Source organism: Etheostoma spectabile, chromosome 15, assembly GCF_008692095.1.
Source record: "Etheostoma spectabile isolate EspeVRDwgs_2016 chromosome 15, UIUC_Espe_1.0, whole genome shotgun sequence".
In the NCBI taxonomy this organism is placed as follows: domain Eukaryota; kingdom Metazoa; phylum Chordata; class Actinopteri; order Perciformes; family Percidae; genus Etheostoma; species Etheostoma spectabile.
Genome location: NC_045747.1, coordinates 34,919,179 through 34,943,154, shown reverse-complemented (window position 1 = coordinate 34,943,154; position 23,976 = coordinate 34,919,179). Strand labels below are relative to the sequence as shown.

At 41.3% G+C, this 23,976-nt stretch overlaps 1 protein-coding gene across 2 annotated transcripts in view; it reads right to left on the bottom strand.

The window, feature by feature from the left end:
• Nucleotides 1-12,383: 12,383 nt before the first annotated feature.
• LOC116702639 (thyroid hormone receptor alpha) overlaps nt 12,384-23,976 on the bottom strand; it is a 106,541-nt gene continuing 94,948 nt past the window's right edge. The window contains exons 7-8 of one of the 2 annotated variants that reach the window (XM_032536959.1): nt 20,379-20,637; nt 12,384-17,225 (exon numbers count right to left, since the gene is read on the bottom strand). In XM_032536959.1, the coding sequence (XP_032392850.1) occupies nt 16,975-17,225; nt 20,379-20,637 (510 nt within the window). In that variant the 3' untranslated portion in view covers nt 12,384-16,974. The remainder of the gene's footprint in view (nt 17,226-20,378; nt 20,638-23,976) is intronic. The other variant, XM_032536960.1, reaches the window with a different exon arrangement.

The following is a 23,976-nucleotide window of genomic DNA, read 5'->3' as shown; positions in this document are numbered from 1 at the left end:
CTGATTATTTTTATTACTCGGAATTGCACCACAGTGTTTTGTCACTTCCTTTCCAGCCTAAGGCGGCTGGAATCGGCTGAAACTGTCCCCTTTACCCGCTGTACCACTGTCCACTTTACAGGCGAGGCGCAGTTCATCTCGAACGAGCCCAAGATGACACTGCGCCTCGCCTGTAAAGTAGACGAGAGCAGGCGGCAGCAGCGGGGGCGGTGACAACAAGCTGCAGTAAAGCCGGACAGTTTCCAGCCGATTCCAGCCGCCTTCAGGCTGAAGGAAGTGACAAAACACTGTGGTGCGATTCCGATTTAATAAATTAATCAGACCCACATATCACTTGTACACAGTCTCCAGTTGTTTTAATTATGAAACAGTAGCTGGCAGTGCTCTACATGCGATCTGTTGCTGATTAATGAACAACACCACTGTAGATGATACATGATCTGATCACATTAGTCTGTCTGACTTCTAAACGTCTCTATTAGCCACAACAACATGTGTTCTGGACAGAATAAGTCTTTAAATCAGACAAATAGTAGCCTAATTAAAATCCCTCCGATTCAAAAACGATAAAAAGTTTATAAAAACGTCACAGTGTTGTACCAATTAGCGTAAATCACTGAGAAGCCGGCGTTTCCCAGCATGCTCTGGGTCCGCCTGGGTCCCCTGGCTCTTGCTCGGTGAAAGCAACTGCGCCGCCTGCGTCTCGAACGCGGCCGCCTTGCTCTCGTGAGATTTCCGTTTCCCACTGTGCATGACGTCAGAGCAAGTCGGGATCAAGTCGGACACAATCTAACCGGCATGGGGGCGCCGATCGCCGGTGATCAATTCTGCGCAGACCTGGCTCATCTCGAACGAGCCTAGTGATTGGCCAACAAGACAACAAGAGGCTCGTTCGAGATGAACTGCGCCTCGCCTGTAAAGTAGACAGAGAGGCGCAGCAGCGGGGCGGTGACAAAAAGCTGCGGTAAAGTCGACAGTTTCCAGCCGATTCCAGCCCCTTCAGGCTGGACAGGAAGTGCACAAAACACTGTGGGTGTGATTCCGTTTAATAAATAATCAGACCCACATATCAGCTTGTACACAGTCTCCAGTTGTTTAATATGACAGAGTAGCTGGCAAAGTGCTCTACATGAGATCTGTTGCTGATTTTAATTACCACTGTAGATGATCTGTAATCTGATCAGTTAGTCTGTCTGACTCTAAACGTTCTATCAGTCACACAACATGTGTTCTGTTCAGAATAAGTCTTAATCAGACAAATAGCAATTAAAATCCCTCTGATTCAAAAACGATAAAGTTTATATAAAACGTCATCATGTTGTAAACCAATCAGGTGTTAAATCAGCTGAGAAGCCGGCGTTTCCCAGCATGCTCTGGGTCCGCCTGGGTCCGCCTGGCTCATGCAGTCGGTGAAAAGCAACTGCGCCGCCTGCGTCTCAGAACTGCGGCCGCCTTGCTCTCGTGAGATTTCCGTTGCCCACGTGTGCATGACGTCAGAGCAGGTCGGGATCAAGTCGGACACAAATCTACCCAGCATGCAACAGGCGCCGATCGCCGGTAATCGATTCTGCGCAGACCTGGCTCATCTCGAACGAGCCTAAGGACTGGCAACACGAGGCAGGCTAATGAGGCTAGATGCAAAACAGGTGTAGAAAAGAAGACATGCTGGGCACGGCTACAGGGACACATTAGGTACACACCGCGCGAGCACAGGAAACTCAAACACAATGAAACAAGGAACATGACACAGAAAACACAATATCCTCTAGAGACTAAGAGTAAATTACAAGGTAAAGAAATACTGTCACATGGTCTTGAACAGAGTATACTAACAACAAAAAACCCAAAGACCTCCATGGCAATATATTGTTATATAATAATACATATCGCTCAGCAAGGGGATGAGTCCTACATTTTTCTGCCAAGGTTTGAACAGTTTTGTTAATTTCATGTGACAACATTAATTTTATAGTATTATTCATTTTAATATGAAAATAATTTCGAAATTATCCAAATAAATTAATAAAATGTTGTAGTTATGTCAACACATCACTAAATTTAACTTCATTGTGAGGATAATAATCTAAAGAAACTATTTTAAATTTAAATGATACAGACAGGTGTAAATTCAATTATGCTTGAATTACGGTAGTAAGTCCATTTTGATTACTGTGTAGGCCAGTTCCTCTTCCTGTTGGGATTTTTTATTTATTACAGCCACCAAACATCACAACCATCATAATCATCTGATCTCCCATTCATTAAGACAATTAGATAATTTATAACATTGGTAAGCCCTGTCTCATGGCAGTTCCTGAAATTGTCACGTTCGAAAATCGTGACCTGTACACAAAATAAATAAATAAAAATAACATGACCGTTTAATGAACTAGCGTGACGAGCCTAGTTGTATTGGTACATGAATTAACATGAAATTATGCATGAATGCATTCATGTAGAACTATCAGTAATGTACAAGGATTCATAGTATCTCATTCTGATTTATTAATATTGATTCCAGCCCCTCTGTTGTTTCCCTCTAAATCCCTAACATTCTGAAAATGGTCTTTTGAAAGCGTGTGTGTGTGTGTGTGTGTGTGTGTGTGTGTGTGTGTGTGTAAATCTGCATTCCATAGGGTTTTTTCTCTCTCTCTTTCTCTCTTTGAGTAATGCTCTCCCTCCCTCTCTATCTGTGTCCTGGTCTGAAGCATGGAGTTGATGCAAGGTCATGTCTGTTAGCAGACAAGGGTAAAACTCTGTTACATAACACCAGTCTGCATGAATGAATCCATGGGGAGTGGGGCAGCCGTGTAAGGGTTTACATGGAGTCCGGATAGAGTGAGTGAGTGTGTGTGTGTGTGTGTGTGTGTGTGTGTGTGTGTGTGTGTGTGTGTGTGTGTGTGTGTGGTTAACACATTACATCTTGTCTGTTTAATTCACTCTCAAACCAACCAGCAGAGGCTTCAATTGAATTTGTGAGCTTTTAAAACATGCTGGTAGGCAGGTGTTTGTTACCTTCGGACAGAGTCAGGCTAGCTGTTTCCAGTTTTTATGCTAAGCTAACTCGCTGCTGATATGAGCTTCATATTTACCATACAGACATGAGGGTGCTATCTATCTTCTTAACTGAATCTTGGCAAGAAAGGAAGGGAATAAGTGTATTTCCCACAATGTCAAGCTGTTTCTTTGAAGGGAAAAAAGGGGAAACCTCGAGGATTAGCAACAACATTATTTTTGAGCAAGGATCTAACTACAGATACTATATTAATCTCAGAGGAGAGATAATAATTTTGTTTTACCAACTGCAAACATGATGATAAAAAATGTTTTGTAATTAAATCCTGTGTTCTTAGCATAGCAACATGTGAATCAGATGCAAGCATGTGGGTGGGTATGTGCTCTACTTTGATGGGAAAAGGATCAAAATTATGAGGAATATGTATATACTGTATGTGTATAATATATATATAATATATATATATATATATATATATTCAGTATGTCAGTAACATCATCATCATCAAAACTTGCCTTCTGTTTTTAGAGCCTTGCTTAAAGCACTTTTCCTTTAGTTGGAAGGGAAAATCTGTAAATCTGTAATGGATGTCTCACACACACAAACACACACCACACACACACACACACACACACACACACACACACACACACACACACACAGCCAGTATGCGGCATGTCTGCTCTGTACCAGCTGTTCCCTTCTGTGTTTTATTGGAAGGGGATGGAGGAGTGTCATTATTGCTACTCAGTGTTACATCATTACCTCCACAACATCGCTGCTCAGTGTTACATCATTACTTCCATGGCTAAATTGACATTGACTGGCTTTCATGACTTTCAAAGTGTGAAATTAGTTAGTAGTCTGTTTCTAAATGTACAATAATTGGTAAATGAATTGTCTTCGATCAAGACTAGGTTTCTTCAACCAAACATCTTCAGGATAAACAGAAACTGCGAGCCTTATCGCCTGACGTCAGTGTTAGACTTCACCAATCTCGGAACTTATTGGTTTTAGCCAACGATTTAGCCTCTGGGTGCAACAGCCAATATTCTGGGGGTTCCAGAGTATAGCCATCTGATATCCAGGGGAAGGCTTCTTCTTCCATGCGGTCGGTCATTGTTTGCAGCAGTTAAAAGCAACTTGAGATGAGAATTAAGAGGCAATTGTTTCTCTGCATATGTAGATACATTTTTTTTTAAAAAGCTAACTCATCAGACAATAGCTTATGGGTTACACTTCTTTTCCTCTGTTAGTTTGTGTAAGAAGGCTCCATATAGCCTGCCATTTTTGGAGCAGCAGCTTCCTCTTAAGAAAATGTATGCAACATTAATACAAAGTGTCAATCTGTAAATAAAATCAATGTGACATGATTAGTCTATGTTGTAAAATCAGTTTTTCTCGTTTTAAGGCTACAGCACCCAAAATGACTTTGAAAAGACAATCTTTCAGATATACTTTAATTTATTGACCGACAAAACGTGTGATGCTGTTAGGGCTGTTGAGTATACTGAAAGTCAGATTATCATGCAGCTGCACAAAAGGAAACGTAGGCAAATTGATATCAAATAATTTTATAATGTTGAAAATGAATGTCACATAGCCACAAACACAAACAGCTTTGAGCCATTCTCTGATTGTGCCATGAATGATTTGTCACAGAAAAACAAGACACAACAACCGTGCCCGTTAGAACCCCCAAACAGCATTATGAAATACACTATCAAACTCTCATTTGGGGGTGCTTCAACCTCACTCAGCTTAACATTCAACACTGTGCTGTGCCAAAAGATTATGGCTGCTTCGTACACAGGAAATAGCCTATAGCAGGTGTGCAGGGCCTCACATGATGTTGCCCTTTCTTGTTCAAGGCACAATGTACTGGCCTATAATAAAGTACACATATAGAAGTATATTCATATTTACACTCAAATCTCCTTAAAAGCTCTCTTTCTTCATATGCTCTTTCTTGGGGGCAGGAGCACCATTTTTGATTTCTTTGTCATTGGCGACTATGTTTAAAATTGTTATTTGGCCAAACTACTCAGTGCACCCTAACTCTTGTCCATACAAAGTATCAGTCCTCTCTTGGTTTGTGGGGGCAGAGCAAAAGATAGGATAAAAATCTATGCTAAATTAGCATGACCTGACATGCTCAGTCAGAAGGCGAGCACTGCCGGCAGTCAGACTCAATTGGATTGGTAGAGTACTAACCCGGAAGTAACACATAAGAATGTATTCTGAACAAGCCGCTATGACAGTCTGGCTTTAAATTTCCGGAGAAGCCAGACCCACTTTACGCGTTCGGCCAATCAGCTGCTGGTTTTTACTTTTGAGGGACAACACAGATTAGCGCCGCCTGCTGTTATGAAGATGTATTACGTCCTGTCGCTCAGGGAGACTGATCAGTCAAACTACCTTTTCGGCCAAGGGTCAGGCATCTGGTTGGTGTGTCAGAGGCTCTACTTGCACATCCAAACGTAGTCAGAAAAGGGCATCATCTTCTTTCCGATCGCATGAACGTTCCGAAACAGCAGTCGCATCCTCTCAAACTGTGCTGCTTTCCTGGACGTCAGTGCCTTGACCGCAGCTGTCTTAAATCAGCCACTCACACACCTTGCCATTGTCGCCAATTGTCCACTTTGTATTAATTCATCCTTATTATTCATCCTCATTTTTTTGTTGGTTGTTCGTTTCAGCTGGCCTCTTTACCCCAGTAATGAGCCGCCACATTTTTATGTAAAATCCAACAAATTGCGGACTTTGTTGAAATGTAAAAGAACAAAACTTGCAAAAAAAACAAATAAATCACTCAATTCTCATTGGCTACCTGCAACTGTGGTCGGGTGTTTTTTTAGGCCCTGCAGGCCCCTGATTAACATACGGCAGATGTATACGTCGCAACATGAGCCCTGGTCTACGGTCAGATGTGCCAAGTCTAAAGGCTTTGTTCAGGTAATGGGTGGTGTTGTTTTCTATTGACCCAGATCAGTAGGAGAATCAAAACTTAGCAAGTGATCCAGCACAACCAACTGTGGAAATCAGGATAAGGCTTCATTTACTCTCAGATCAACTAATTTGATAATGACTTTGGAAAAGCCTATATTAAATGCCTATATTAAAATGGTACAAAAGTGAAAGGTTCAACTTCCCACAACAATATTTTTTGTACGCTCCTTAAGAAAAACAAATGGGTGGAAGTTTTCAGTGACTGGGGCTAGCGTTCAAAAATATGTTTTTATTTTTCAGCTCCTACTACGTGAGCCCCCTCTGTGTAACATAGAGTTTTTCCTGCGTGCCTCTATGAAGTGTAACATTCGACAGCCAATGAGCAGCATTATTAAATATTAGTAGATGTAGTAGTGCATGCTTCTTGGCTCCCTGACTCTTAGGTATTAAAATTTTGTATTGAATCAAGAGGCCTTTTTTATCCTCAATACTTTTGAGGTAATTTGGTCTGTGCATGAAATGCATTAAATTCAGTACCAAGCCCAATTAGTGACCCTGTACTCAAAATGTGTTGTCTTGGGGGGGGGGGGGGGGGGGGGGGGGGGGTAAGCAAGACATAAAAACCCCTATTCCCAGACCAATCATTTTCAAACAGTCCTAAAGAAAATCAAATATATTCATTGTAAAAGTAATAATTAAAACTGTACTTGAAAAGAATTGTTCTGTGAGGTTAGTGATAGGTAGAGGTTAGCGACTTTAGAGGAAATGACCACCTTTTATGGGACTTTGGCCCATTGATTCACCTTACCCAGTATGAGAGTGGGATCAGGCATCAGACTAAGCAATGCACTGCAAATTATTTGGTTCTTACCAAGATTAAAAAAACAACCTAGATTTAGAAGTGTTAGATAATTTATCTTGTCTTGTGAGTAGTTTGTGCATGCTAAGGGTTTGAAAAAACAATATGTAGAATTGTCATGTGAACATGAGCAGGAACATGAGGAAGCACTGTGGCTGGTTCTTCATCGGCAGGTTTGTTTGTAGACAAGCTACTTGCTTAAATGTGGGAGAAAATACAACAATCATTGATTTCCAGTTCCTTAATTAGTTCCAGCTTATCATATGCCAAAAAGCTATGCTTCCTGAATCTGCATTGACATTTAACTACCACATGATGGGGAGTGTAATTTGTTCCATTCACGTAGCTGCGGCTCCTCAAATCGCTGATAGAAACTAGATTTAAAGAAAACAATTGTGTTTTGCAGGAAAAACTACAATAACCTTTGCTTCGATTACATTTCAAGGCTCAAAAACTAAGTGAGGACTAGGGTATGTTTCCAGTGTCTCAGCCTATCACAGGCACCAGTGTTGGAGGCTGACAAAAAAGGCAGAAAAGCCCAAAGGCAGGCTTCAAAACTTGCGAATTTGTTTAGAAGTCCATCCATCCATCCATCCATCCATCTTCGTTCACTTATCTGGTATTGGGTTGCAGCTCAGCAGAAAAACGTCCCCTTCCCGAGCCACATTAACCAGCTCTGACTGGGGGATCCCGAGGCGTTCCCAGGCCAGGTTGGAGATATAATCTCTCCACCTAGTCCTGGGTCTTCCCTGAGGCCTCCTCCCAGCTGTTTAGAAGTCATTTCTGAAAAATCTAATTTGTGTTCCTAAAAGGTCATACTTGGAATAACGGAAGTCGCCTATGATAACATAGCGTATTTTAAAGTGCTAGCATACACATTGCAGAGCGAGCTCTGGTGCCAAAACTCTCATCAGATAATGGAATGTGACCAATGGGCCTATTCCTTAAAATTTATTTTGTAGTGTTTTTATGAATGTATAACACATTTCAGATTGTAACACCAGAATAAGGCAGCTACAAAGTTCAAATTACATTTCACAACACAGATAGACACACATTCACTTACCAAAAAAGTCAGATGCAAATTAATAACCACATAATAAAAAAATCAGAGAGAGGGAAAAAAATAAAAACATTTTCTCTATCCAAAACAAATTCACTTCATCTCTCGCTTTAGATCGCTCAGGGTTTTCAGTCCTTGCACCACAAGTCTTTCATAAACATACTATCTTAAAGAAAAATGTCTTCTCGGTAGCTGGCAAAAACATTCAATTCAATTCAATTTTATTTATAGTATCAATTCATAACAAGAATTATCTCAAGACACTTTACAGATAGACCACACTCCGGAATTTACAAGGACCCAACAGTTCTAGTTTCCTCCAGAGCAAGCAACAGTGCGACAGTGGCGAGGAAAAACTTCCTTTTAGGCAGAAACCTCGGTCAGACCCAGGCTCTTGGTAGGCGGTGTCTGACGGGCCGGTTGGGGTTAGAATGAAGAGTGGCAATAACAAAAATAGAAAAAATTAGTAGTTTGTAGCAGTTCTTTGTGGTAGTTCATGGCATAGCAGGACGCTGTGCAGCATTACAAGGCACAGCAGGACGTAGCAGGACGTAGCAGGACGTAGCAGGACGTAGCAGGGCACCACAGTGTAGCAGTTGAACATGGCATCACAGAACGTGTAGCGGAACCATGGCAATAGCTGCTACCCTGATTTCGGAGCCTCTCTGATCCAAGGGAACATGCTGGGGAAAAAAGACAATCCACCCTTAGCATTAGCAAAACAACAAACACTTGTTGCACAACGAAGGCAACATCGACAACATAAAAAACAAGATGATTGTGAAACTTTACATTGTGTCTTTAATCGTAACTTTTCAGTATTTTACATTCCACATGTAGACATATTCCTGCAGGGATTGTCGACCATCTCCACCAAAGGGTGCGTGAGTTGCATGAGTTGGGGCAGGTTTCTTTGGGTGTGTGTGTGTGGGAAGGAAGGAGGAGTTGCATAATAAAAGGACAGAGTGGAGTAAACACAGAAACGGTACTGGGGTCGGGTTGTGAATTAGGGGTTAGGATTGGAAACTAGGGACTAGAATGGGAACGTTGGGGTTGTCGGAATACAAGTGAAAGGACGGGAAAAGATATGCGGGAGAGGATGTTGTTGATTTATAGATGTTTTCCCTGGGTACATAATAAAATTAGTAGAAGTAGTTTATTCGTTGAAAAGAGTTGCATGACTGTTGAAATGCTTCTGAGTGGGTGTTATAGTTTTATATTAGATATATACATAGTTTTGTGTTATGCTGCGGCAGCAGAGCTTAGTATCAAGTTCATATTTTAGTTTTATTGTAAACGGAACATTAATCTCAACCCAAACTTGAACCTCAGAGACAGTTTTAGAGAGAGAGAGAGAGAGAGAGAGAGAGAGAGAGGTCTGTGCAGAACGACGGCAACTTTTTGGTTTAATTTTGCAGCTCGGCTAGGAAATGTGGAAAGCGATACAGGGTGTACATGGTTGTGGCTAGAAGGGATACAGCTACGGCTGGAAGTTACGCAAACTCTCGCAAATTCTGATCTTATATAATAATATGATATTAATACTGTCACCCAGGAAACGCGTGTTCATTCCACAGGATTGTTTTAAACAAACCCTGAGCTTTCCCTAAACTTATAGTCGTTTTGGTGCCTAAACTTATCTGCCGCTATTAACCCATCAGATGCTAGATGTTAGCAGTTATGTCCAGGCTAAAAATGGCTTTTAGGTAAGGAGGATGGGGAATATTGTCTGTCTCTCTACTATGCTGGTGCAACTGATCATGGCTGAAGGCAGTGTGCTCTGTGGTGCTGGTGTGGTAGTTTTTTTTAAGAGGACATGGGGGAGGATATCTCCAGTAATCATTTGGCTGAAAGATATATATATATATATATATATATATATATATATAGAGAGAGAGAGAGAGAGAGAGAGAGAGAGAGAGAGAGAGAGAGAGAGTCTCTCAGAGCAGCTGTGCCGCCAGCTCAAATCTTCTCAAATCATTTCAATTCATCGAGCTTTGCGGACCAGACGTGATTTCACATCTGTACTCTCATAATAGAGTGGGTGAAAGAGGTGTATCTCTCCTTAAGGTACTTATTGGGCTATCTGAGGAGTGCAAAAGGTGGAGGGTTAGTTGGTGTTCATCCACAAGTCAAAACAAGCATCATAATGCAAAAATTACGTCAAGTGCAAACTATGTGCACATATTATTTTGCATATATACAGTTGGGAGAGAAACAGAGTTTTTTTTATATATACTGTGTACTTTAAATCTGTGTTAGTGAGCATTTGTCCTTGGCCGAGATAATCCATCCACCCCACAGGTGTGGCTTATCAAGATGCTGATTAGACAGCATGATTGTTGCACAGCCTTAGGCCGGCCACAAAAAAAGGCCACCCGGAAATGTGCAGTTTTACTGTATCGGGAATTGCAGTCAAGTCGAGAGAGAAAGAGGGATGAACCCTAACCCTAACCATAACACCAGATACAGACTGGTTTTTGAACCTCTCCAATACAGTAAAATTGCACATTTTAGAGTGACAGTTTATTGTGACCAGCCTAAGGCACACCTGTGCAATAATCATGCTGTTTAATCAGCATCTTGATATGCCAGACCTGTGAGGTGGATGGATTATCTCGGCAAAGGAGAAGTGCTCACTAACACAGATTTAGACAGATTTGTGAACAATATTTGAGAGAAGCCACTGGTGTATATATAAAAAGTCTCAGAGCTTTGAGAAAAATGGGGGACTAAAACAAAAGTGTTGCGTTTTTAATTTTGTTTAGTGTTAATCACTTTAAATATATGGTTCTGTATATTTGTATTTGCAACCTCTGTGAGGCACATTTTTTACATGTCAGTGTTACTAAGCCACTTAGTATGATCTGGTTGGAGTATGGCTTTCATTCACAGTGATAGTGAGCAAAGTAGGGTGCAGACACAGCAGTCCTGGAGACGGCTGGGGTGAAACTGTACTTCTTGATCAACTTGTGTGTTTGTGTGTGTGAGTACTGCTGATGCGTAAGTGTGTGAGGTTGTATCTCTGTATGATCAGTGCTTACGGTTCTTTAAAAAAAAACTTGCAACGTAGATAAGTAACAGTGAGAGTGGTGGTGCCTGAAGGCCAGGTCTCACAGTCCTTGTTGGTTTCAAAAGGTAATAAAGAGATGAGATAACAGACCGTGTGTGGTTTTTATGTGCAAGTGAGAGATTTCAATATTGATAAGACTGCTAAAGACATGTAGGAACAGGACAATAAATCAGGGAAAGGGGTTTAGGGCTACTAAGAGATACAGACATTGTAGTTTTAGCAGAAAAAAACCTGATAGTTATTTGTAGTGGATGGCAATTTGGGATATGGTTGGTGGAGCTTATTTCAGCAGTGTGCAATTCATATTGTACATTTCTGGGACAGGGGCGTGGCTCACAAAGTTTCTTGGTGTCCTTTTCTGTTGCAATGACAAGGGAAGGATCTGGAAATGTACTACTGTATGCGCAAGAAGTGTCCATTTTATGTGGGGTGGTTTTGCTGCTGGCGTAGCCTAAATCCCAGCGGCACACGCTACAAGTCATTGGCTCAGTTTCCCTCTCCTCGGTCGGGATGAAACCACATCCACAGCCCAGTCCTGCTGACTCACTTGCTGCTTTTATTCCTCTCCCAGTCACCACCCACAACAGTCTGTTGGCTTGACCCAATCGGGCCAAAATGGCATCCACTGGACTCCAAACTTCCAGCTGTCTTCTGACAGTTTCCTTTAAGTTCAATCGGCACACTGGAATGTCACTGGGATGTCACTAAATAAAAAAACAGAATCCAAAGTGACTCTTGGTCCCTCGGGGTGTGTGATAAAAATGAAACAAATGGGAGAAAATGTCCACGGCCCATTTAAAAGACCTGCTGTACTGTCTCTGTTGGCAGAGCAGTACATGCAACAGGTCTATGTTGGCTACAATATACTGTGTATATGTACACTACCGGTCAAAAGTTTGGGGTCACTCACAAATTTCCATTGCACTCCCTTGTAGACAGAATAACAGCTGAGATCAGTTGCATTGTTTTTTTAACCAGGGCAGCAGTTTTCAGATTACATTATGTGCTGACATAATTGCAAAAGAGTTCGCTAATGTTTTTCTAGATAGTTTTTTAAAATGATATCAGATTAGTAAACAGAATGTGCCTTTGGAACATTGGGTGAATGGTTGCTGATAATGGGCAATGTAGATATTGCATTAAAGATCAGCCACCCACTCAGATCAGCTGGTATTCTGTCTATAATGGAGAGGAATAAAAATTTGTATGTGAACCCCAACTTTTGACCGGTAGTGTATATGTGTGTGCGTTCATGTCAGTAGCTAAGTTTCCATCCACTTGTCAGTCGAATTACTGTCATTAAGTTCGGTAAAAAAAACTCATGCGAATAGAGCTGGTGAAAGTGTGTTTCCATCCAACGGCTTTAAAGCGAAAAAAAACCTGTGTGTAATGATGTCACATGCTGTTTTGCGATCATATTGATATATTAAATTGATTTTACACATTTTAAGTGTGTTAAGGGTGCTTCCATTCATTTTCGCACTGAATCGCACAACATTCAAACTTTTGCGAACAAACTTTTTCTAGACAAAATAGATTGCGCCGTCTACCAATAATTGATCAATATTGTACTAGTTGTAGTGCTTATGTGCCAGCTGATAGCAACATATCAAGCTATAATAAGACAATTACACTATCAACACATCGCTATGATGATGCAGATGCAACTTGCCTTTTATTGTCCCTCCGGCACTGCTGCGAGACAACAGTTTTTTGACACATGTCTTGCTGTTTGAGCGCCTTCCATTTACTCCGGAGAACGTCCCACGGCTTGTCCTAAACTTTGTCGGCCATTTCCTTCGCGAGTTCCTAATAAATTAAATTCAAAATTTCTCTTGTCTCCTCGTTTGTCCACTTCCATCTGTCTTTGTTGACACCCGCCATGTGTGCAGACAGCGAAAATACTGGGTGGAAATTAACTAAAACTTCTTCCTTGTTTTGTGGTGGGTTGCAACCATAAAATGACCTAAAACCTAATCGCAATTCATTATTTAATTGGCAAATAAAGTTTCCATCAGCGTTTATCGCATAAGCCGTACTTCGATCAAGATAAAATCCGATGAGACCAAACGTATTTCCTTCCACAAGGCATTTTTGATTCAATATCACTTAATTTGGATAAAAACGTCTGGATGGAAACATTGCTAGTGTGTTGTAGACAGAGGGGCGGCTGTACTGAGATGATGACAGGTGAGGTAGAATTGGTTTCAAGCAGGTACAGGTGAGGGTGGGGTAGGGCCTGCAGAGGTAAGTGTCAACACCCCCTCCTACCACCAGCACCACCTCCGTCTGCCAGTGATGAACCTATCACAAGATGGTGGAAGGTGAGGAGGCCGGCTACAGTAGGATTAACAGGACAGGGGCTCCAATGCGAAGACGTAATAACATTCTCACACACACAGACACACACACACACACACACAGACAGGAAATGTAGTGTGGCCCAGTTGTCATTAAGGAGGAGAAAGAGATGAGGAATAAAACAACTGAGGTAATACATTAAAACACAACTGGGTGTAATGTGTGTGTGTGTGTGTGAGAGAGAGGTAATGAAAACAATACGTTTTTGTTGGAGAGGTATACTAACTCTAGATTACTTGTCAGTGTTTATGTGTATATACAGTCAATGACACTGTGCAATAAAAGAATAACAGTAGTGGGAACACTTCCTATGTGGCCTGTAGCTACATCACTTTACACACCCATTTTGCATGAAAAGGTATAAGGTGATATTCATCTGTTGTCAATAGAATCATATTGATTAACTTGCTTAAGTTTAGCAAGTGAACTTTGCTATGCTAACCATCTTAGTTTAGCATGTTAGCATGTTTTGATGGCATTCTGTCACAAACCAATGTATTGCAGGAACTGAAATTTTGACATGATAAAAAAAGACATACAGTCCTCAGAGGACGCGCTCGACATAGCACAAAGACTGGCAACACTGGGTTACTCTGGAGCTGTTTACAATGTGTCTAGGGATGCTAGTTGAGCCTTGACAGCAGATCATTAATAGTTAACTGTCTCTGACATACTTTCTAATCGGTCAGCTGCAGACCATGGTTATTATAGTTTTGCATTTTTCATTAGTTTTTATTTTATTTTGTTTTGACTTTTTGTTTTCAAATTCAGTTTAGTTTTAATTAGTTTTTAAACTGGGTTTGCTAGTTTAGTTAGTTAGTTTTAGTTTAGTTTTTATTAGTTTTAATCTTTTTGTAAAATGGGTTATTTGTCAGGGGATTAAAAATGGTCAGAAAAAGTATTGTGTAGCCTAACAGCAAAACGAAAACATCATATAATTTTGGAAAAATGTATTTACAATGTATTCAACAATGTAGATGATGAGCACAGATATGTAAACAGTCAATACAAAACGCAGCAGTAAGTGCAGAATGTGTTTGACGTGTTCCAGGAGAGAAACCTAAACCGCCAACAGACTAACAAAGAACTTTGGTTCGATTAAAGTGGAGAACTTTTTGAACTCACACAGTTGTGTAGACATCCCAGTATTAATCCACGTAGTAACCCAAGTTCCCTCCCACTGTTGGTCGTCGGGGAAAGCCCGCCTGTAGTGTTCTCTGTCCTGCTGTTGTCCCCGTCATGCTGCTGGCCCTGTATCAATACATCCATGCCCATAACATTACCGGGGTTAGCTTCTGTTTCGGGGAAAGGGGGCTTGACGTTCTCCTTGATCTTGTTAACGTAAGCTAGGTTAGCCTCCTTGTGTTTGTTTCTCAAATGTAGGCTACTTTCAAATTTGTGGGATGTTTCCATGTAATAAACTGTCCACATATTTTACCACCTTACACTGCAAGGCACTTGCTTTTATCTGACACAGTCCTTATCACATAGGACTCTGCAGCTTTCTTCTGACTTTCGGTCCATGATGCCAGTCAAGGGGCACGGAGCATGGCCAAGGGTGTAAGCCTCTCCTCTCTAAGCGTAGCTCCCATGGCGCCATTTTAACTCTACAAAGCCATCATCTGCAGTTAGCCTCCCACTGACTGCCATTCATTTTGGCACCAATTTGACAGTAAATAACTTTCCATCAGAAGCGTTTCAAAATTCTATTTGTCCATTGTTTATTTCTAAAGAAACACAACCATGTATCAAAGGCTCCATTACCTTGTACCTCACGTTATGGCTCCGTAACAAACGTTTTTGTGAAAATAGGATTGATGCATAGTTGACAAATCACCGTATTGCCAGGAGATGCTTTCAGACAATTTAAACTTAAATCAGCTGTTTAGGTTTAATTACTAACGTTAACTAGCATATTAGTTAGCGGTAATTAGCCTGTGGCTATGTTATCTCCTAACATATACCTACGCTCTCTGTCTCTGCTGATTGGGAATGATTGAGATTTCTCTTGGCACAGCTACCAGAAGACTTACAAATTTAATACAGGTTGCCCACATCACATCTACGTCGTCAAGCTCAGCTGGAGGCTGCACGTTACTGTGCTCAGCCATCACCGGAAAAGTGCTTCTATTTTCTTCACTGGTCTCCGTTCAGAACCACAGGATCTGTTGGTCCACATCTTTAACTGTCTATGAGCATGGCACGGAGAGGACTATGTTGTGTTCAATTTAACATGGAATGTTGGAATTTCTGGGTTCCCAGTCAGAAACTATACATGTCTACGGGAAATGTTATGGTCGGAAAGATATAACGTTATTTGCTCTATGAAAGACATTGACAAAGATGAAAACTAATGACACTTACTCGATAATATTTTAGTTAGCTTTGCAAACCGACAGTTTAGTTTTAGTTTAGTTATCATTTTTTTGTAAGCTAACACCTAGTCTTGTCCAATGTGCTGGATTAATGATGCGTTTGTGAGTTTTTCTCTCCCCCTGACCTGACAGCACCCTGTGTCTCAGGCCCTCCTGATTTACAAATGAATCTCTGGATATGACAGAAGAAATGTACCAAACTTCACAGATTTATGTAAAAATTATTCCCCAGTCTAAAATGTGTCTTTTTGTTACTCCCCAACCACCTGGCGACCCCCAGAAATTATCTCGTAACCCCCTTGGGGATTCTGACCCCCAGGTTGAGAACCACTGGTTTAACCACTGGTTTAACTAACTAGTATTAATTGATCAAAATTCTTATTGTCGGTCAACAGTTAATGATTAACATCACAAATTTGTGTCACGCAGGTATGTATTATACGCTGTAGATAAGGGCTTCATACCAAGTGTTCCCACTGTAACTTCTGGCATAGAGGTGCATGAGGTGCATGTTCTCTCAATATACTACCACCACCCACTCAATAATGTGGAAAAACATTTTACAACATATGAGGTAAGAGCGTGCTTTGTGGGGGGGGGAGGTAGGTTGGCAAACACTCACAGGGCTTTGGCTGACTGTGGGCAGGGCTGCAAGGGGTGGACAGAGGGCGACCTTGTAGTTGCGGCATTGCTTGGGAGATGGCAGTGGGAGGGGGGTTGTCTGAAGAGGTAAAGGTCAGGGCCCAAAACAACAAAAAACACTATTTTGAGGTGTAAGGTAGGTGTTGAGGATGTAGAGACATAAACAAGCCCCTCCGTTTGCAATTGTGTAGGCATAGAGTACAGCAGAGGTGCCAGAGGAGTTAACGGACGAGATTTGTGTTTGCATATGTTTGGACTGTGCGTTCACACAACCCGGTCTCACGGCAATTCGTGAAATAGTCACATTATTTAATCTATGAAATCGTGTACAATGACACATTTTTTTGTGTTGGTGAGGACAATTTTTAAAGTAATGTATTTAAATGGGAAGCATGTTTTGTGGTCACAACACAACTACGGTAGCATGTATTATCAAATGCCAAAAATCTGTGTAAGGAGGTTGGTTAGGGTGGTGAATGGGTCAAACAACACAGGACTTTCACCCCGGAGACCGGGGATCATGTCCCAGCAGTGTGGCGTGTCCTTTCACTGTTCTTGTTCCCTGGCATGTAGCGTGTCATTTCACCAGCATGTGGCGTGTCGTTTCCCATAACGTTTTGCGTAACGTTCTTTGAGTTACACTTCCTGATCCTCAAAGACCTCCAGGAAGAGTGGGGGAAAGAGTTCGTTGGGACACTCCACCTTCATATGGAGGAAGCGGCTGGCGTGGCAAGCTCCGATCATGCGCAGGTCTGTCACCTTCATCAGCAGTTTGGGCCAGAAGTGGGGAATGTTGTGCTTGCGGTAGTTGATGTAGTGCTCAAACGCCAACAGGTAGGCCTCTTGGCACTGCTCTATCTTTTCCGTACTTGTCAGCCCTGACCGGTCTGGAGCAAGAAAAAAGAGAGGAAAAGATACATTTTCTGCAACATTTCAACGTCATCTTGAAGCAGAAAGAGATTACAGCTCCTGTCTACACCGAGTTATCCTCCTGCTTGATTTTGTTCCTAACAGGCTTGAACAGGGCAAGTTTTAAACATGTTTTTAGCCTCTAAACACGTTCAAAATCTCATTACCAGTGCCTAGCCATGTGCAGTTATTCCTTCAAGTGAACACAGCAGTAGATGTGAAAGAAAGGCATAAAAGTTGTGTTAATTCAGCCAGCGCACAAACAGTCCCTGACAAAAGTCTTGTCGCTTCTCTATTTTGTAGAAACACCTGCTATTAACCTGACTTCAATTAATCAATTGGTGTAAGAAATAGCTCATATGAAAAGCTAAAACCCTCCCAAATGATGTTCAATGCACTGAAATAAATTAGTTTCACTAAAAAAAGATTTATTATTTAAACAAGACAGAAAGGTCAAATTTTGGCAAGACAAAAGTTTTGTCGCCTGTACAGAAATTGAACAAATTTACTGCAAATACTAAAATATGTCAGCAAATTAAATAGCGGTGCTGTGAGATCCAAATTTAATATCTTGTATGACTTCCATGAGCTTGAAGGACTGCATCCATGCGGTTTGGCAAGGATTCATACAATGTATTGATGAAGTCATCAGGAATAGCTAGGAAAGCAGTCTTGCATGCCTCCCAGAGTTCCTCAATATTCTTTGGTTTGGTCTTCCATGCTTCCTCTTTCATCCTACCCCACATATGCTCAATGATGTTCATGTCTGGTGACTGGGCCGGCCAATCCTCCAGTTTCTTTTTGCACTGAAACATTATACAAAAGCTGTTGGGATTAAAATGAGCCATTTCTTGTAAATAAATCTTGATTAGAAATATATTCAGCGGCACTTCGGGTCAATTTGTACACAAGTGACAAGACTTTTGTCAGGGACTGTACCTCTGTTTATTATAGGGCTAGACGGTAAAAATTGAAGCCCAAATTGCTCTTCATTTGGTTGCCGCAATTTGGAAAGGCACAAACTCAAACCATTTTCTCAAACTACTCCTTATCTAACTCCAAGCTCCGTCTGTCAGCTCTGCGAGCTCCTCTCTGCTTTTGCAGACAATCTCCACCGTTGCTTAGGTACCTATGCGAATGCTCAATAGCTCTTGAACTCTTGTAACTCTGCTGGTTCTGCTGGTTAACCTTTGATGTGTACGTAGACACACAACTCCTTGTTCTTACAGAATGTTATAACATCAGTGTACAGATAAGATACCAAAAGGGTATTTTATGAATCAGCAGGTACCATATTGTAAAGAGTAAGATTTCTATGTCAAAACTATACTGTATATGTAAATAAAAATAAAACTTAACACTGCATCAGTGGGTGCTAAATAAGACTCTATGACACCACAATACTGCACAATAGGTGTATTTACATTTTTATCATACTATTTAATAGGGATGAGCCGGATACTTGGTTGAAACGAGTATCCGGTACGGATTAAGCACTTTTTTGCACTTTTAATAAGTATTAAACGAGTAATACGAGTCAATATCTGTACTCGGATTTAATAAAAACTCCTTAGCTGACGGTGTCTGCGTTCTGTGATAGTCGCCCCCCCCCCCACACACACACACTCTGCTCACTCTAAGATCACTGAGAACAGCGCTCCCTCTCCCTCTCTCTGCCTCTCTCTCTCTCCCTCTCTCTCCCTCTCTCTCCCTCTCAGTCAATCGGGTCTGCGGGTCTGTTCCGTTAACGTTTAGGGTTTCTTCAGCTTCAGGTTTGTTTTTAACTTTGGTTTGTAGTACTTACATAGTAACTAGTAAATTTCTGGTAAACGTGGGGTTTCAGACATGCTGCTTGGTAGAAGTCGACTCGCGTTGCGTCTCTGAGATTTTTTATTTTTTCATAACCGTCATCTTACTCACACACACACACACACACACACACACACACACACACACACACACACCACACACACACATACCTGGTGTGGGAATAAAAAAAGAAAAAAAGAACCAAAACAAAAAAAATCACACGGATCATAAAAAAATCAAAAGTAAAAAAAAGTTATATTGAGTATGAAAACTCTTGTTCATTACATTTTACTACATAATTGCAACCGCATGTGTTGTATTCATTGTTGCAAAACTTGTTCTGTGTATAGTTTGTTTGTTACCATGACAACACCATTGATCTGAAGCTCAATGCTGATGCTGTCATGTAAATAGTTTTCTAATCAGCAATAAATATAACAATTTCTGATCAACCCATATCAATTGCATTCTTTAAATACCATAAAGCCCCCCCCATTTCTAGACAACCCGTCCCACTTCCGGGTTAAATTCTGTCCACTGTTAGGCCCCGCCCAGTCTGAGTACAGATACAGATAATTCATGTGGGATACAGATACAGATAATGCTGTTCTCGCTCATCCCTACAATTTAAGCAGTTTCACATTTTTGTGTTCCCAACTTGTATATATTCAAATATTTGTTCTTGTATTTTATCCTATTATTATTTCATATATATTGTATGTATGTATATTGTATCCTAGTATTTCATTTATAATTGCATTCTGTGCTGTCAGACTGATTTTGCAGCCGTAACACTATAACTTCCCATTTTATTGGGATCAATATCTATCTATCTATCTATCTAGAAAGGGCCACTACAGCGCCATTCCCTGGTGCAGTCATGGAGCGTTTCAGACAGAGAATAAATACAGGTATATTCAGACAGACAGTAGGAGAACTAATATGTGTTTTTTGATTAAAGCTTGTAAACATTCTCTAGTAGAAATCCAAAATCGAAATATGAGCCTGCAAATAGGCATTATATGGGACCGTTAAAGCTGCATAGCCTTCTCTCCTTGTATTATTTATGTGTCAGCTATTTAATATTTTATTCTGTTTTTGCCAGTATCTTTTGTTCTAAGCTAGAAGAAAACTCTGCTGACTATAAAGAAGCAAGATGAGAATCAGAAACACAAAATACTAAAAATAAAACTTGTATGACTACAATTGTCAGCAACAACACCAGAAGTAACAGGAAGGTGAATAAGAAAACTAGGTTAGTTTAAATATCGAGATCTTTAAGTCTCTCCATGAGCCCCATATGCCAATTGTTTATTCCTTACCTGAGCTCATGAGCAGCACGGCCTGCATCAGAGCCACCTCCGAGTCATCCAGGTTAAACTGAGCCAGGCTCTTTCCCAAATCAAAGATGGCGTCTGACACAACTCCCAATCCGCCGTTCTTCAGCTGCTCACGCTTCACGGCCATCTCGCCACTGAGTGTCAGCGTCTCGCTGTCCGGATCGTAGCGCACGGCGGCCCGCAACGACATGATCTCCATGCAGCAGCCTTTCAGCAGGATGATTTGGTCTTCACAAAGCAGCTGGGAAACACCAGAACATACCTGGTCATCAGGATATAATTGATCAACAAGAAAATGACATAAACAGGCCGCTACTTATTGAAAACACTTCTCGGTTACTTACACCAAACAAGTTAGAGGAGATCAAAACCAAGCAAAAGGAGAGTGTATATTGGATTCAGGCAGCCAGAAACATGACTCCAAGTGAATGCAAAAGCTGCAGTTCTATTGTTGCTGGATGTGTAAATAGGCAATTCTTCACTAAATACCTTGTATGAAGGGTCAATGTTAACTTTTACAGCCTGCTGTACCTTGTAGAGAAAAGGTTATTTTCTATTTTCTAAACAATTCCCTTGCTACACTTTATGTAACCGCCCCTACATTATACATGATGACTGCCCACAGTAAGGTGAACACACACACACACACACACACACACACACACACACACACACACACACACACACACACACACACACACACACACACACACACACACACACTTCTGTAGAGAGCAGAGCAATATCAGTTAGCAATGAGTCATCACATCCTCCAGAGAGAGATTTGAGAAAAAAGAGAGAAAGAGAGAGAGGGGGAAGGGGTTCATTATGATTTGGTGTAATAAGTGCTGACAAGCAGCAAGACAAAGGCTGGAAGAGAAGCGTTAGTTGGTTAACAGTGTTGATGAGACAACGAGAAGCATGCCACATGCCACTCAACAAACAGTAACTGTGTCCAAAATCACTGAATGCTTTCTCTACTTGGTGTCTGTCTTTTATTTAAGAGTCCAAATTTGAACAATAAAGTTTATTGAAATTATTATTATTTTTTATTGAAAAACGGATTAATTTTCAATGAGTACCCTGTTGAAGGCAGCAACTTCTTGGGTTGCAGTGTAGAGTTAGTCTCACATTACCACAACTTCCTCCACAGCTCTGCAAAGGAGGATCTGGCTTGTCCACACAGCATTTCGTGATGGGAGAGAAACGTGCTCTGGTTTATTGGCATTTTTTTTAACCAATCACAAACGTCTAGTCGTGCAACAGAAAACTCAGATTAGACAAATAGTATAGCTAGCTGTCTGGATTTAGCCTGCAGGGATCTGAGGAGTAGTTAACCATAGTCCTCATAAATCCTCCGGAGTTTAAAATGCCAACATACAGAGGGGTTTGAAATTCCGGGCACCCCAGGTAAAAACTTGTATTAATGGCTTCCGGTTTGAGCATGTAGCGAGCAGAGGTGGGAGAAGCGGCTCCTGAATTACTTTTTACTTTCTACCTCATTTTCTCGACATAAAGTTTGGCGCACCTGGAGTTGCTTACGTGTACGTTAGGACATAACTTTTCACAACTAAATGAGTCCAAAGAGACGTGACCGAGGGCAAAAAGCGACCGAGATGGATGAAGTTGCCACGCGTGAAGACAACATGGCTACACAAGCTAGCTCAAGCTCGGAGTTACCGGCTGATCTTGCTAAGCTTCCCTCGGTGCTTCTGTCCGACCTCGCACAGCAAACGGACTCTTTCCTGAAAAAAACACTCGGCAAGGCACTGGCACCAATTTCGGCATCCCTGGAACGGGTAAAATCGTCTCTTGACTCCCACAAAGAACGTATCCATGACATAGAGGAAGGGCTAAATGACCACAGCGACAGGATAGAGGCTATCGAAGCATCATGCACCACACTCCTAGCTGATAATGAGAGGCTGAAAAACAAAGTGGAGGATTTGGAAAATCGCTCCCGTAGGTCTAATCTGTGAGTTGTCGGTATCCCGGAGAATCTGGAGGGGCCGGACACAGTTAAATTCATGACTGAATTTTTCGAGGAAGTCCTGGGCAAAGATTTCTTCTCGCATCCCCTCATTATCTCCCGCGCGCACCGAGTGGGATCCAAGCCGAACGCCGAGTCGCTAGCTCTAAACGCCCAAGAATATTCCTCGTTCTCTTCCACTCCTTCCAGAACAAACACCGCATAATAATGAGGAAACAAGAGCAGCTGTTCTTCAGGGGGAATAGGGTATTTTTCCACAAAGATGTCAGCGCAGAACTCGGCAAGAAACAAGCCGCCTTCAAAGAAGAGAAATCCCTCCTGTACAAGAAGAGCGTCAGGTTCGCTCTTATCTATCCCGCCCGGCTCCGCGTCCTTCACGACGGACAGACGCTGTTCTTCGAGACTCCGGAGAAGGCCAGAGAGTTTTACGAGCTTCACTGGGGAGAGTAAATGATGCCAGAGCACAGACTATCTATGAGAAGGTGAAAGTAAGCCTAGCATTTGGTATAGACACTTTGATTCCATGGGACTATATCTCTGCTTGGCTAATATATAAAGGAAAATGGCTAGATTCATATTTTCATTTTCCAGTAAACTACAAGCCCACACGATAATATTCACGTTATGTTTTTTGTGCATGTTTATGGTACAATAACAACGCAGTGGCCTCTGTGATTCAAATATACAACAGCCCTGTTTTGTTTTTTGTTTTTGTTGTTGTTTTTTATTATTATTTATTCTTAACATGGCATGGTTGTTTTAGTTAGAATGACTTTCACATATAACTTTGACATTTCACAGATTGGCCAATTTTAGTAAGGCAAACTAAGTGACAGTATTTGTCCCAAGAGAGCTGGATACAGTTTATTTCAATTAGGCCAGCCACTCTGATTTATTTTACATACTTTTTTCTTTTTTTGCAAGGTGAGCCATAAATAATTGTATATAGGTAGAACACAAATCACTTGCTGAGAGAGGAGCCTCTCAGAATAGGATAGGAGTTATAGACAATGCTGGATGTCTTGGAAGTTTTTCGTCTGGGAATTCCTGCGGTTTTCTTCGTTTGGGGAAGAAGATCTAGGTGTGGGGTGTTCAATGGGATTATTTCTTCTTTTTTTGTTTTGTTTTTGGTGGGGTTTCTTTTGGTTCTTTTGTTTTATTACTTCAACTTAAGTGTCATCAGAACTGGGGAACTTAATATTTACTTGGCAACACCTTATCTTCTAAGGATGCACACAGCTATGGTAAACTTTATTTTTAGTTCATGATTGTCACTATTTTATTTTACCTCTACACAACAGCACACAGCGTGTGTTGACATCACTTGCGACCATAAATGCACTTACGTAAAGTGGTTCAGGCTAATCATACATATTTTGGATATCCCCTATGATGTAGTAATGCAGGTGGTTCAGGCCCAGTAGGAGGCGCTGCAGCTAGGTTTGTGTCCTGGAATGTTAAGGGGATGAATGGTCCCGTGAAACGTTCTAGGATTTTTTCCCATCTTAAACGACTGAACACTGATGTTTTGTTTATGCAGGAGACACATTTAAGGTTAGAAGATCACACCAGACTCCGTAAAGCATGGGT